At 42.7% G+C, this 16,156-nt stretch overlaps 2 protein-coding genes across 13 annotated transcripts in view; one reads left to right on the forward strand and one right to left on the reverse strand.

The window, feature by feature from the left end:
- tmtc3 (transmembrane O-mannosyltransferase targeting cadherins 3) overlaps nt 1–11,651 on the reverse strand; it is a 63,434-nt gene extending 51,783 nt beyond the window's left edge. The window contains exons 1-2 of the mRNA XM_043709892.2: nt 11,552–11,651; nt 1,732–1,932 (exon numbers count right to left, since the gene is read on the reverse strand). Of these exons, the coding sequence (XP_043565827.2) occupies nt 1,732–1,920 (189 nt within the window). The 5' untranslated portion in view covers nt 1,921–1,932; nt 11,552–11,651. The remainder of the gene's footprint in view (nt 1–1,731; nt 1,933–11,551) is intronic.
- Nucleotides 11,652–14,583: 2,932 nt separating this feature from the next.
- The window catches only part of cep290 (centrosomal protein 290), a 155,660-nt gene continuing 154,087 nt past the window's right edge, over nt 14,584–16,156 (forward strand). For 6 of the 12 annotated variants that reach the window (XM_087997054.1, XM_087997058.1, XM_087997055.1 and 3 more), the window contains exon 1: nt 14,586–14,643. The gene's annotated coding sequence lies outside the window, so the exon portion shown is untranslated. Of the gene's footprint in view, nt 14,644–16,156 lie in introns of all 12 variants that reach the window. The other 6 variants (XM_087997060.1, XM_087997061.1, XM_087997065.1 and 3 more) reach the window with 3 other exon arrangements.

Here is a 16,156-nt window from a genome sequence, read left to right on the forward strand (position 1 = left end):
AGGTTTGACAGGCTGAGTTTCTTTCTTCTTTAAATAAAGGAGGTGGGTCCTTCACCATTCCATAAGTTCATGATTGATCTGGTTGTGCCCTCAAGTCTGCTTTTCTGCCTACATCCCTTACTCGAAACTCAATTGTCTAAGATTTGATTACCTCAGCCTCAAACAGAATCAAGACCCAGTCTCTATTGTTGGCTGGGGGAAGAGAACTGAGTCGAAGAGTGTGATGCTAGAAAAGCACAGCCAGTCCGGCAGCATCCAAGGAGCAGGAGAATCGATGCTTCGAGCATAGCCTTTCATCAGTATCTGCAGTCCTCACTTTCACCTGGGGACAGAATTCCTCGGTGCATCAGAGATGCAGAGGGATCTTGGTGTCTTACTGCATGAATTGCGAGCGCAGTAAGTAATTAAAGAAAAACCAGTGGCCTTGTTCATAGCAAGGGGAAAGGATTAAAAAAAAAGGATAAAGTGAAAACTGTAGATGCTGGAGAGGCAGAGTTGAAAAGCATGGCACTGGAAAAAGCACAGCAAGTCAGGCAACATCTGAGCAGCAACAAAGTTGACATGAAATGAAAAAGGAGGCTATGCATCAATTAAACAGGCCATCAGTAAGACTACATTTAGAGTATAATGTACATTATTGTCCTTCTTATGTATGGGAAGATGTAACTGCATTGGGAGTAGTTCAGACAAAGTTTTAAGAGATTGATACCTGGAGTTGGGGAGTTCTCCTGTGAGAAAATGCTGAATGGGTTAGGCTTGTAAGAGTTTAGTAAAGGAAGAGGTGACTCAACTGAAACACACAAGATCGGAGGGGTCTTGACTGGAAGCATGTGGAAAGAATGCATCTTCTTCAGGGAGAATCTAGAACCGGGGGAATGATACTGAAAACATGGAGTTGCACATTTAAAACAAAGATGAGGAGAAACGTTTTTCTCAGAGGGTCATGAGTCACTGAAACACTTCTTTAAAAGGCAGTAAAAGCAGTCTGGATATTTTGAGCATAAGATGGATTCTTGAGGAGAGATGAACAATTATCAGGGACAGGCAGGAATGTGGACCTGCCATGATTTTATCAATTGGCAGAGTGGGTTCACAGGTCCAGTGGCCAAATGAAGGAAATCAGGAATACATAGCAGGTGGGAATTGGAGGAGCAGAGGTCAAGAAAGGTTGGAGGGGATTATAGAAATAGAAAGGGACAATGCCTGGGAGGGACCTGGCCAAGGGATAAGAATGTTAGATTTGAAACATTGATGAAAGGGGAACCAAGGCAGTTCCATGAGCACAGGGTGGTAGAAGAATGGAAGGTAATGTGAATTCGCAGAGTTTTGCATCAGTCCAGGTTGAAGGGGTGTGGAAAATGGGAGAATGGCCAGGAAAGCACTGGAACAGTCATTGGATGAAAACCTGCCAATTGTTTTGTACATGCTACAATCCATAGGAATTCCAGATGATCTTGAAAGAAAATAAAAATAGAAGCTGGAATACGTCACTTAAGCTTATATTTCCATTCAAGGATCAAGACTGATCTTTGCCACAAACCTCAATTCCATGAGGGTAGGACCAGATATGGTTATTATCAAATATTGACTGGATATCTAATTAACATTAACAATATACAGTAGATGTTAAACAAAGTTTTAAATCCACTTTAAAAACATTTGTTAAAAATTAAGCACAAAGATGACAGTGAAATGCAAGATTTTTTAAGATAACAGCAGAAATTGTATTACCTCATTCATAGGAGTTCCCCAGAAGTCATTGTGAAATAAGTTCTTCAAGGGTGTTGAAGGATGCAAGTCTTTGTTATCCAGAATGGCAGAGACATCATCAAAAACAAACCCACAATGCGTGCTGTTCCAGTAACAAACTGTCACTACTGCTGTCAACAAAACTACCTCCTTCCAGCTCAACTCAGCCATTCTCACAGGCTGCTGCAGAAAACAGAAATAATATTTTAAGAAGTTTTTGTTTCCACCTCCTTTATGAAATAAATTAAGCAGAACCCACAATATAAAGCTTTGGTAATTTTTTTCAGTTTGAATAGAAACTTAACAGGACCAGTGTCATAAATAATGCGGCTACAAAAGTGTCACCCGTTAGGAACTCTGCGGAAAGTAACTCACTTCTTTGTTATCAAAAGCTGTCTGCTACTTACAGACCACAAGTAAAGAGTGTGATGGAATATCTTCCACTTGCCGACTGCTAGCAGCTACAACACTCAAGAAGCACAACATCATTCTGTGCAAAGTAGCCTACATGATTAGCATTGCATCCACCACCACTGAAGCAGAATACATTGTGCACAACCAGCTTGAACTTAAACAGTATTTTTCAACACCTCTACCACCTGGAAGAACAGGACAGAAGGTGCTGGCAACACCTTGAAGCTTCCCTTTAGGTGACATATCAGTGATGTACCTATACTATATGGTCTACAGATGGTTAAAGTCAGAAGAACAGGACCTCCAACTTCTCAAGAGCAATTTGGGATGGCAATAAAAGCAGACCTTATTTACCAAAGCCCTCACTTGAGGAATTAATACAAAAAGGTACCTATTGCTTCCTAAACGTAATGATCTCGGACTAAGCCGCACTCTCTGCAACTGGATCCTCTGTAGCCTGTGGGTCAGGAAACTATCAGTGAAGGTAGGGGATAATATTTCATCCTCACTAACACTCAACACTGGAGTCACCCAGGGGTTGCATACTCAGCCCCCTACTGTACTCACTGTATACCCATGACTGTGTCGCCAAATACCAGACTAATGCCATTCACAAGTTCGCTGATGACACCACCATAGTCGGTCAAATCTCAGATGGCGACGAAACAGACTATAGAGGGGAGGTGGAAGACCTGGAAAAATGGTACAGAGAACCTAGCTCTCAATGCCGGCAAAACCAAGGAACTCATTATTGACTTTTGGCGGGATATTACTCATGCTCCCCTACACATTAACAGCACAGAGGTGGAACGAGTGGAGAGTGTCAAGCTCCTGGGAGTGGTCATCCACAACATGCTTTCTTGGACTCTTCATGTGGACGCACTGGTTACAAAGACCCAACAACATCTCTTCTTCCTCAAGCAGCTGAAAAAATTTGGCATGATGGTGAATACCCTTGCCAACTTTTATAGGTGCGCCATTGAGAGCATTCTGTCTGGGTGTATCACTCCCTGGTATGGCAACTGTACAATTCAAGATCAGAGATAGTTACAGAGAGTGGTGAACTTGGCCCGGACAATCACAAAGGCCAACCTCCCATCTACAGAATCCATCTTCCAGGCCCGCTGTCAAGGAAAGGCTGCCAGCATTCTTTAAGATCCATCCCACCCTGGCAAAGTTTTTCTATAACCTCTACTATCGGGGAGAAGGTACAGAAGCTTGAACACATGCATAAGCTGGTTTCGCAAAAGTTTCTACCTTACTATTGTTAGAATACTGAATGGACTCAAAAACTCTTAAACATTCACCATTTCCTGTGTTTTTGTTTTTGGCACTGTTTACCTATTATTTACTATCTATGCTACTTAACTCTGTGATCTGCCTGTATTACGTGCAAGACAAAGCTTTTCACTGTGTTTCGGTACATGTGACAATAAACTTAATTCAGTTCAATTCATTCTACACTGAACTATTCATCCCACATCTGTGTTTCAGCATAACTTGGAACTAAGCAGAAATAGTCCACCAAAGCTCACTGCAAGCTGACAGAAAATATTGGGGAAGGGACTCCTGCTGTTCCAAAATGGAGGTACCACTTTAAAGCAGGTCACACAACAGCTTTGTCATCCTTTGTGAACAGACTTGGTTTCCTGAGCATTTCTCCAATGTACCTTGTACACAAACAAACTCACAAGACTCATGAGCAAACATAACCTCATTAATAGGTGTTTGAACCTCCTAAAAATATTTGCATAGGAGATCCAAACCTATGAAGATTTTCTGGAAATATGTTGTACTTTTTTGGTTAAAAATGTGTTATTTAGAACACTACTCCACACAAAATATACCATCACAGATTGGCTCCAGGTATGCAGCACTCTAATCAATAAGCTTGTCGAACAATAAGCAGATCCACAACTAACTGACACATCTACACAGGTCAGATTCCTCAGACTTCACTATGGGAAGCAGGGGCCATGCGATAGTGTCATTGAATCAATCCAGAGGCCCAGGCCAAGGCTGTGGGAAGAGATGTTCAAAATCCACTGTGGCATGGAATTTAACTTTAATTAAAGTTTGAAACAAAAAGCTAGCCTTGATGATAGTGACCAGGGTTGTCATTACATTTTGGAAAACAAATCTTTAGGGAAAGAAATCTGCTATCCCTTGCTGCCCTGACCTACATGTTACTCCAGATCCACAGAAATGTGGGTGACTCTTAACTGCCCTCAGAAATAATTGAGCAAAGACAATTGGGAATGAGCAACAAATGCTCATTTAGGGAGCGTTGCCTACATCCCATCATGTTTGCTGCTCCAAACCAGCACCCAAAAGCTGCATCTCTCATATAGGGTCAATAACTAATGAAACGGATCAGACTACCAATGGTTTAAAATAATCCTCATTCTCAGAGGATGATGGAGTAGTGCAACAGGGCAAGTGATTGAGCTAAACGTCACCCACTGGATATACTGTACCTAGAAAATCATTTATCCTTTTAAACAGATGACCTGGTTGTTAACACATTGATGCTTATGGGACGTGGCTGTATGGAATATTTTCTCGCTCATAACAATGGTGAATACCGTAAGAATATCATTGCTGTGTAATCTGTCCTAAACTTGCATCATCTGCTATACAAATCTAATTTTGTTTTTATACCTACTTTTGACAGAAAATTCTACTGCTCAGCAATGTTCTTTGATTATACATTATTTGGACCACTTCAGTTTTCAGCAGCCTGAAGTTAATTTATAATTGTTGGTGATACTTCAGATTTGAAGCACAGAATCATTAAGTTAATACAAGAGTGCAAGTCAAGTCCTATTGGATGGAGCACACAAATCTCAAGACTCATCTACTTACCTCTTGCAGCACCACTTGCCCCACACAGCAGACACTGAGATCGCAGACAGTGAACTTATCAGTCATCTCAAAAACCAAAGTGGGATAGAAGCAAGTCATCCTCAAATCAGAGGGACTGACTGAGGAGGGAAAACTTTCAAGTTGGAAGTGTCAGAGGTACCATATAACTGATAGAACCTTTGACCAAAGCCATGTCTGTCTCGCTCTCAGAGTATTCCATTTCCATTTGGTGACCCTTTGTGCACACATTAGTAACTACAATATGTACTGTGGTTTTATATATATCACAGTATTATCACTGGAAAATAACATTAATCAGTAATATATTGTGGTTAACTTTTAAACAGATTGGAGAAAATGCAACATAAAAGTAACTTATTTGGAAAGGCATTCATGTTTGAGGATATGTAAAACAGTTGTTCTGTGAATTTCCTCATAGCGGTTTTTCATCATTGTTAAGTATAATTTAAACTACAGAGCTCAAAGAAATATATCAGTATTTTAGTTTTAGTAACCACACATGTAAGTGGTTAACTGATACAATTTTATTAGTTTAAAGAGGTGCTTTTTAAAACTATTTCCAACCCTATATTATGTACTGTAGTGGAACATCTCATTGAACAGGCTTAAAGGGTTGAACTCCTGTGCTGTGTTTCCGAAGAGACTTAATTGGCTGCAAAGCACTTTCAGGGGTCCTGAGGTAGTGAAAGCAGCCATAAAAATACAAGTTCCTTCTTTTCAATGGAGGAAGATTCATGCAAACAGCATGCGTAGCTTTAATTTATATCTTTGCAGTCAGGAACATATCAATTCTCCCTGGATTTGTCAGTGGTCCCTTTCTCATCCATATCCTTCCCCTGGGTGACATCATTCACAAGCAACAGATTCTACTCATACTTTGACAGTGTGCAGCTCAATTTTATCCTGCATCACTCGATCTTACTCACATCTTACTCAACTTCTCCATTGCCTGTGTTTGGGAAAAACCAGGTTGTCCAAAGAGTAGAAATTTTATTCAACTAAATATCACAAAGTCTGAAACCGTAGTCTACATCTGTTAGCATAAACTCCATTCCCTAGTTACAATTCACGACTTAAGATCACCCACAGCCTTACTTAGTTCTGAATTGAGCTTCAACATCCTATCCTATCCAGCACCAAGACAGCCTACTTCTACCTCTGGGAGAATAGGCACTTCTGCTCCAGGCTCAGGTGATCTGTTCTAACTCTCATCAATGCCCGCAGTTGATTATTCCATCACACAGTTGGATAATTCATGTTCTACCACTCCAGAAACTCTGCTTCTCTAACCCTAATATCCATCAAGGGCCACTCACCCATGACCTGTGTGTGTTCAATGGTCTTTACTGGTTTGTTTTTAAATCTCTCCAATGGCGTCAGCCCTCCTCAATATTCATTGCTCTATGAAATCAAAACCCCCCTAAAGTATGCTAGAAGTCTGAAATAAAATAACACAAAAGCTGGAAACACTCAGGTCTGGCAGCATCCCTGCAGAGAAATGGAGTTAATGTCTCTGGATCTGTGACACAGAATCAGAATCATTGCTTGACCAGTGATGGCCATGCCTTCTGTGACTGGGCTATTGGCCTCAAACTTAATCCCCTAAACGTTTGCTTTGATTCAAAATGCTCTTTGTCAAAAACGTTGGTTACCTGTGCTAACAACATCTTCGGTCCAGGGTCAAATTTTGTATCATTATGAAACACCTCGAGTTGTTGCACTTCATTGAAGGTTTCATGCAAGTTGTTTTGGTTGTATTACAGACTGTCACCATTACTGACTGTAGTCTTTTATTGATTAAATTTGAGCTCATGAACTTCTGTGGTGGGATCTAAACTGTCTCTCTGAATCATTAGCCCAAATCTCTGGACTATTACAACAAAAAGAGCGAGCTGGAGATGCTGGAAACTTGAATACAAATAGTGAAGAAACTCAGCAGGTCTGGCAGCATCCAATGAAGGGTCATGGCACTCAAATTGTTAACTCTGCTTCTCTTTCTAGGATGCTGCCAGCTCTGCTGAGCTTCTTTCTGTTTGTCTCTTGATTAGTAGTCTAGTTATGACACTATAGCCCTAGCTTAATGGTGGTTCTGTAAAATGGATAACCAAGTTATACAATTAAATTATAATTTTAATTAATGCACAGCATGAGCCTGTTCAGGTGACTGTAAAAATTCATACAGGACAAATATGTAGATCCTGACAGCCTATCCTTCTATTCCCGTTGTTGCTGTCCATGTTCCTACTCACACTTAAGTCCTATCCACCTGTTAGCCCTGGGCTTGCTGAACACTAACTCTTAATTAAGCAACATCCTACTTTTAAAGCTCCCATTTCAGTTTTCAAATTTCCTTTCAAGTCCATAAATTGTCCAAGCCTTTCAAAATATTAATGTAACTCCAACTCTGGCTCTTCAACATCCTTAACTTTAAATGCTCGACATTAGCAGTCACACCTTCCACTTATTTTTAAGACATTCCTTCAAACCTACATCTTTGACAGGCTTTCTGTCATCTCCCAAAATTTTGATGTTAAATTTGTTTTGATAATGTTTCTGTGAATCATCCTGGGATGTTTTATTACGCCAAGCATAGACAGAAATGATATATTGTTGTTGATTCCTCTCCATATACTTTATGTAGTGTAGTCATAGCAACATACAAATTAGGGGGACTGGGCTACTCAGCACCTTCAGCCTGCTCTGCTCACAGCTCTAGGGACTCTAATTCCCCTTTACCCTGATAATCTTCCACATCCTTTCTCACAAGAATCTATGCACTTCTATATTAAAAATATAGAAAGACTCATCATCCGCTACTCTTAAGTTAGAGTTCCAAATACTGTCAACCCTCTGTGAGAAAATATTTGTCCGACTTATCTTAAATGGGAGTTTTTTTTAAAAACAATAATCTTTAAACAGCGCCCCCAGTTCTAAAATCTCTAAGAGGAAACATCCCCTCTACATGCACTGTGTCAAGACCTCTCAGGATCTTGCATAATTCAATCAAGTTACCTCTTACTTTTCCAAACTCCAGCAGATATAAGCTTCGCTTGTTTAATTTTTCCATCATACCACATGGTGCCCCTTCCCCTATTCATCTCGTAAATATTCTGTGAACTGCTTCAAAAGCATTTAAATCCTTCCTTAAATAAGGAGGCCAATACACAATAATCCAATCCGTTCTTACCAACATTCTGTGTAATGAATAACATCCCTACTTTCTGTGGAAAGATTAATCAACTTGCACATAGCAAGCTCCTACAAACAGTAATGAGATCATTTGAGCTGTTTTAGTAAAAATAATATTGTTTAAGTGATTCATATTACTATGAAATCAAGGATAATTCCCCTGTTTTTGTCTGAAGCTGTCTCAGAAGCGTTTATTGCCATTTAAGAGGCCTTTGTTGTAATAGCTCATCCAAAAGATGGCACTTGTATGTAGGTTAATCTCAGTATTGCACTGGAGCATTATTATAGAATTTGAGATATTTTCCTCCTTTTTGTCTTGTGGACATAGCTGATAAGGTCAGTATTTGTTGCCCATCCCCTATTTCCCTTGAACTAAGTGGCATGCTGGGCCATTTCAGAAGGCAGACAAATCTGTTATTGTTCTGGAGTCACATGCAGTCAGGAAGGCAAACTTTCTTCTCAGACGATGGTAGTGTACCAGATGAATTTCTAAAGCAAATCAATGTTAGTTTTGTACCATCATTAAAGAGATGCTTTATATTTCAGATTTACAATTGAATTCAAATTCCATTAACAACCAGGATTTGAATCCATATCCCTAGATCATTTGTCTGGAAGTATGGTTATTGAGTGGTGTTAACAGCTCACTGCCACCACATTTATGAATAGGACTCGGACCCATAAACTTCCTCTTCATGTACAAAAATGCTACCAAGTGTTGATACTGAAAATAGATGAACCCTTAGAACTATAGATGTTACTTTCTCACGGGATTGTCTGGAGTAGAATCTAACCTATCTAACCTTCAGCAAGTCCGACTATGAAATCATCAAGCTGCACAATCAAAACACGTTAAACTTTAAGCAGCAGGGTCTAACTTTGTAACAATTAGTAAATATCCTCCATCTTAGCATCATACTGCATTTTTCAGGCTGTGACAAGCTCAAATCGTTCAGAGCTTGCTCAAACATCTGTTTTCCTTGTCTACATATGTTCCACCCACTGTTTCCTGAAGTCATCCTATTAACAACTGGAGCATCCCAGCAACACTTGTAAACTAGAAGGAAACCAAATGCAGTGCATGCAGTTACGCAGACCATACAAGTGATAATACTGTTACAGATTATTACAATTTGAGACCAGTTTGTGGTAACTATGTTCTTTGTAATGTTCAGCTGTTTAACAGTCTCACTCTCTCTCTGTAATTTGCTACTGTACAAGTCCTGTCAAAGTAAGTCAATTTATAAAATAAAAGTAACATCTAAGAACACTAAGTCAGAGCTGGAGTAGCCTTGAAGCCCATTGAGAGTCTGCTCTGCCATACAACAAAACCATGGCTAATCTTCTCGATCAACTCTACTTACTGAGACTATCTCCAAATATCTTGTACCAAAAATTCTATTAACCTCTGTTTTTAAACATATCCACCGATTAAGTATCCACAGCTCTCTGGGGTACAGAATTCAGAACACTCTCAACCCTCTGAGTGCAGATATTTCTCATCACAGACCTAAGTAATTAACTCCTTAGTCCAAGATTAAAGTCCTTATATTCTAAACTGTCTAGTTAGGAGAAAGATTTTCTTCATATTTACCCTGTTAAACACAACTTTTTATATATCAAAGAGATTTTTATTTTACTTTTTCAACTGACGTGGACATTGCTGACAAAGCCAGCATTTGTTCTCTTTGGGAAGATGGTGGCGAGTTGCCTCATTAAATTGCTGCAGTCCATCTGGTGAAGCTACACACCAGGATCTTTGACCTGGTGAAGTCAAGGAATGTTGTTAACAGTTCTAAGCCAGGATGGTCTGTGTCTTGAAAGGGAACCTGCATCTTTCAATATTCTAAACTCCAGGGATTATAAAACCTAATCCACTCAATCTCATCTCACAGGACAATACTTGTTTGACAGTTGGCACATCAGTGCCAGACTTACATGAACTGCCTTCAGGTTTTGTTTCTGGGCATTCAGTCCAGTCCCCAGGGTAACCAACTATCCTATATTACAACGGAGTGTCTTTGTTTGACCGATCTACACTCCTTAAGGGAGACTTTTAACCTTTATTTTTAAGCACAACCTGTGAAAGACGGATACCCTGCTAAGGTTACCAGTGCTGACTTCCCCTCAGTCAAGTGTGGCCTATTTTATCCTATGTCAGTTGGTCATCTTGGTCTGGTCCCTAATCTCTCCCTAAAGTTTCATCTCCCCTACCTCATCATGCTGCCCTTCAGTCCACTAGAGCCCCATTACTTATTTCCCCAAAATTGGGATGTTCAATCCTATGAAAACAAAATGAGACACACCTCGAGTAGAGAGGTGGGGTTGGTCAGGGAGAGAGAGGATATGAAGGTGTGTGAGAGTAGTTTCAACAGGACTGGGCTGAGAAATCTTAGCATCATAATAGCCTGAGTAAGATAGAAATAAAGTTAAGTAGAATTTCTCTTGTTGAGTCACAACACAATCTCCCTTCCAGCTGCTTGCCATTTCAACAATCCATCTTGCTCCCAGGCTAACATATTATGTTGGAACTATGACAGCGTTCCAATGAAATTCAATACATATTGGAGGTACAATACCTCATTCTCCCTTAAGACACAGCCTCTAGGACTTAATATTGGGTTCCACAACTTCAGTGTATGAACCCTGTCCTCTCTTTTTCTTCGCCCCCCTGCATTTCTAATGGACTTTGCTCTTTGCAGATTTGACCCAGTTTCTCTTTCCAACAGCTGATGTTTACACCTATTTCACATTTCTTTTTCACCCAGCATCATTGTCACTCGCTTTGTCTTGAGTTCTGAAGAAAGGTCAACTCTCATTTCTATCATCAGATCCTGCCAGACGGGAGTCTTTCCAGCAATTTCTGGTTTTGTTGTTAACAATATGTTCCACTTGCTCCTCCTTCCACAATATTAAAAACACAATTTTCCAGCACCTCAGTTCTAAAGTCATACTGGATTCGAAACATTGACTCTGTTTCTCTCCACATATGTTGCCAGATAGCTGGGTTTACCCAGCACCCTTTTTTTTTTACTTCAGACTTCCAGCATCCACAATCATTAGCTCTTATCATCTCTCTACCACTCACTTGCAGACCCACTCCAACTCACCCTGGAGACTTCCAGGGTCAGTCGCGCCATCAGGTCGTCCCAGAAAATATACGACAAAGAGCTAAGTGGAAAGAGGGCCAGGGGCACGGAGCAAAGACGGTCAATGCTTTGAATAAAGAGTTAGTCGTCCCGAGGTTCCCCCTCTCCCAATGTGTCCCTCCATTTTTCACGATCAGATATTACAATACCCCCCCGTCCGCTACCTCTTCAGCGCTCCTCCTTGCTCCAAAGCTCCACCCGCCGCTCTGTTTAATTTGCAGCTCCGTTCGGCGACATCTCCAAGCAACTGCCCAGCTCCCACCCACCCATCAGCCCCCCCACTTCCGGTCCGTCCCCGAACAGCCCTGCCCACTCATTTCCGGTCCGTTCCCCTCCCAGCCCCGGGGGCATGTCGGCTGCAGCCAGAGTGTCCGGACTCCAGGTTATCGCCCGCATTCCTGCTCCCACGTGCTTGTACATTACCTCGACAAACAGTCCCCACAGGAATAGCAAATAGAGAAATAAAAACAGCTCTATTCGTCTCAGGAATAAAAGCAGGTGATCTGAAATAGATAACTGCTAAGGGAAAATGCTTATATATATAGCGTTTGATAGACTAACCAACCTATAATGACAAGGAAAAGCAAGACAATCGAACCCTTTAGGTAGACTTTTCTCCTCCAAAATAGAAAAGACTGAGTATTTCACAAGTTTTGATTTGATTTGATGTATTATTGTCACGTACCTAGGTACAGCAAAATATTTTGTGTGCAGGACAGGTACATAGAGTCATAGAGATGTACAGCATGGAAACAGATCCTTCGGTCCAACCTGTCCATGCCGACCAGATATCCCAACCCAATCTAGTCCCACCTGTCAGCACCCAGCCCATATCCCTCCAAACCCTTCCTATTCATATACCCATTCAAATGCCTCTAAAATGTTGCAATCGTACCAGTCTCCACCACTGCCTCTGGCAGCTCATTCCATACACGTACCACTCTCTGTGTGAAAAAGTTGCCCCGTAGGTTTCCTTTATATCTTTCCCCTCTCACCCTAAACCTATGCCCTCTAGTTCTGGACTCCCTGACCCCAGGGAAAAGACTTTGCCTATTTACCCTATCAATGCCCCTCATAATTTTGTAAGCCTCTATAAGGTCAGCCCTTAGCCTCTGACGCTCCAGGGAAAACAGCCCCAGCCTGTTCAGCCTCTCACTATAGCTCAAATCCTCCAACCGTGGCAACATCCTTGTAAATCTTTTCTGAACCCTTTCAAGTTTCACAACATCTTTCCGATAGGAAGGAGACCAGAATTGCACGCAATATTCCAACAGTGGCCTAAAGATTATAACCAGGGTGGGAAAGGTCTTTGATTATATTGACTACCTTACCAAGGCAACAGGAAGTACAGACAGAGTCAATGGATGGAATGTTGGCTTGCATAATGGACAGGGCTGTGTTTACAACTGTGCAGCATCTTACCGTCCTGGGCAGTGCGGTTGCCATAACAATGCATTGAGATAGAATGCTGTTGTGGTTCTGTTCGCCGAGTTGGGAATTTGTGCTGCAGACGTTTCGTCCCGTGTCTAGGTAACATCCTCAGTGCTTGGGAGCCTCCTGTGAAGCGCTTCTGTGATCTTTCCTCCAGCATTTGTAGTGGTTTGAATCTGCTGCTTCCGGTTGTCAGTTCCAGCTGTCCGTTGCAGTGGTCGGTATATTGGGTCCAGGTCGATGTGCTTATTGATTGAATCTGTGGATGAGTGCCATACCTCTAGGGATTCCCTGGCTGTTCTCTGTTTGGCTTGTCCTATAATGGTAGTGTTATCCCAGTCGAATTCATGTTCCTTGTCATCTGCATGTGTGGCTACTAAGGCCAAGCACTGAGGATGTCACCTAGACAGGGGACGAAACGTCTGCAACACAAGTTCCCAGCTCGGCGAACAGAACCACAACAACGAGCACCCGAGCTACAAATCTTCTCACAATCTTTGAAGATAGAATGCTTTCAATGGTGCATACAAAAAACGTTAATCAACCAAACTTTGCATCTATTTTTTCTTGACATGTGGGTATTACTGGCACTCCATGTGTTGCCCAACCCTATATGCCCTTGACAAGGTGCAGTACATGTGGTATAGGTAAACACACATTGCTGTGAGGAGATGGTGCATTTTGTTAAGGCAAACCAGGGCAGGATTTATACAGGTAAGGATAGAGTTCTGGGAAATGTTTCCAGGGGTGCAGGTGCATAGTTCCTTGAAAGTGGAGTCACAAGTCGACAGTGTGGTGAAAAAGGCATTTGGCACCTTTGCTTTCACTGGTGAGAGCAGAGTATGGGAGTTGGAATGTCATGTTGTAGCTGTACAGGACTTTGGTGAGACCATTTTTAGAATACCGCATACAATTTTAATCATAGAAATGTACAGCATGGAAACAAACCCTTCAGTCCAACCCATCCATGCTGACCAGATTTCCAAACCCAATCTAGTCCCACTTGCCAGCACCCGGCCCATATCCCTCCAAACCCTTCCTATTCATATGCCCACCCAAATGCCTTTTAAATATTGCAATTTTGTCTGGACTCTTCGATCCCAGGGAAACCCCTTCTATTGGAAGAATGTTAAACTTGAAAGGGTGCAGAAAAGATTTCCAAGAATGTTGCCAGGCCTGGAGGGTTTCAGTTATAGGGAGTGACAGAATATGCTGGAGCTTTTATCTCTGGAGCTTTGGAGGCTGAGGGATGACCGTGTAGAGGTTTACACAATCATGAGGGGCATGGGTAGCCAAGGTCTTCTTCCTAGAGTGGAAGGAGTCCAAAACTAGAGTACGTGGGTTTAAGGTGAGAGAGGAAAGATTTACAAAAAGCCTGAGTGGCAACCTTTCACACAAAGGGTGGTGCTTTTTAGAATGAGCTGCCAGAGGAAATAGTGGAAGCAGGTACGTTTGCAACATTTAAAAGGCACCTGGATGGGTACATGAATAGAAAGGGTTTAACAGGTTATGGGCCAAATACTGTCAAATGGGAATATGTAAAATTGGGCTGTATAGTCAGCACAGACAAATTGAACTGTCAAATATTGATGATAGAGCAATCTGGAATCATGGCCATTCTCTCTGACCTGGACAAGAGCTCTTTGCAAACCACCGGGAGGCAAAATATCGCGAGAGTGTTTCCCTCATGCCGGAAAGCAAGTGACCGAATGTCGCAAAATCAACGACCGTTTGCCGCTGAGCGGATGACCATCTGTCGTAAAGGTGGATGGTCGCCTAGCAGCGGCTTTCAACGGTCCCGCTCTCGAGGCCGCCGGGCAAGGAGGTAACGGAAACTTTTGCTCTCGTTATTATAAACCCCTAAAGGCGGGGACCCGGACAGTCAGCAAACTGGTAGCGGCCCTGTTTCATGTCTTCACCCTCCTTGTGAGCGAGTGTGTTACACTGTTCTTCCCCCCCCCGGGCGTGAGCGAGTGTGTTACACTGTTCTTCCCCCCCCCCCCCCGGGCGTGAGCGAGTGTGTTACACTGTTCTTCCCCCCCCCCCCCCCCCCCCGGGCGTGAGCGAGTGTGTTACACTGTTCTTCCACCCCCCCCGGGCGTGAGCGAGTGTGTTACACTGTTCTTCCCCCCCCCCCCCCGGGCGTGAGCGAGTGTGTTACACTGTTCTTCCCCCCCCCCCCGGGCGTGAGCGAGTGTGTTACACTGTTCTTCCCCCCCCCCCCCCCGGGCGTGAGCGAGTGTGTTACACTGTTCTTCCCCCCCCCCCCCCGGGCGTGAGCGAGTGTGTTACACTGTTCTCCCCCCGGGCGTGAGCGAGTGTGTTACACTGTTCTCCCCCCGGGCGTGAGCGAGTGTGTTACACTGTTCTTCCCCCCCCCCCCCGGGCGTGAGCGAGTGTGGTACACTGTTCCCCCCCCCCCCCCCCCAGTGACATGAGCGAGTGTGTATTACACTGTTGTGGTTTTGTTCATCGAGCTGGGAATTTGTGTTGCAGACGTTTCGTCCCCTGTCTAGGTGACATCCTCGGTGCATGGGAGCCTCCTGTGAAGCGCTTCTGTGATGTTTCCTCCGGCATTTATACTGATTTGTACCTGCCGCTTCCAGTTGTCAGTTCCAGCTGTCCGCTGTAGTGGCCGGTATATTGGGTCCAGATCGATGTGCTTATTGATTGAATTCCTGATAACAAGGAAAAGACAAACACATAAACTTAACTCTAAGGAGAGGGAAGCACTAAAAGCACTAAGAAACAATAAGAACATAATCATGCCACCAGCAGACAAAGGCAGAATGATGGTCATCCTGGACAAAGCAGACTACATCCAAAAAGTGCAACAACTACTTGCAGATACCAACACCTACCAAAAGAGGGAGTTTGACCCCACCCCACAGCTCACCAATACCTACAAAAAAACGGACAGATAACCAGGTTTGACCTACAGAGAATGAAACCTGAAAGCAACAACACCCCCAGATTCTATGGACTACCTAAAGTGCACAAACCAGACATCCCACTCAGACCCATAGTATCACTATCAGGGACACCATCACACAAACTGGCTAAAGAACTACAGCAGAAACTGAAACACCTGATCAGCGGATCTAGACACTCTATACAATCAACATATCTGATATGTAGATGATACCTTTGTAATCATTAAAAACACAGAAATAGAGAACACTCACCGGATCATCAACGCCACACTCAGGAATCCGATTCACTAGAGAGGAAGAAAAGGACAACCAACTCCCATTCCTAGACGTGATGGTACAGAGAACACCGAACGGAGAATTCACCACAAAGGTATACAGGAAAGTCACACACACAGACCAAGTCCT

The sequence above is a fragment of the Chiloscyllium plagiosum genome, unplaced genomic scaffold (assembly GCF_037043375.1).
Source record: "Chiloscyllium plagiosum isolate Xiang-an unplaced genomic scaffold, Cpla_swu_hap1 HiC_scaffold_19, whole genome shotgun sequence".
NCBI classification, from domain to species: domain Eukaryota; kingdom Metazoa; phylum Chordata; class Chondrichthyes; order Orectolobiformes; family Hemiscylliidae; genus Chiloscyllium; species Chiloscyllium plagiosum.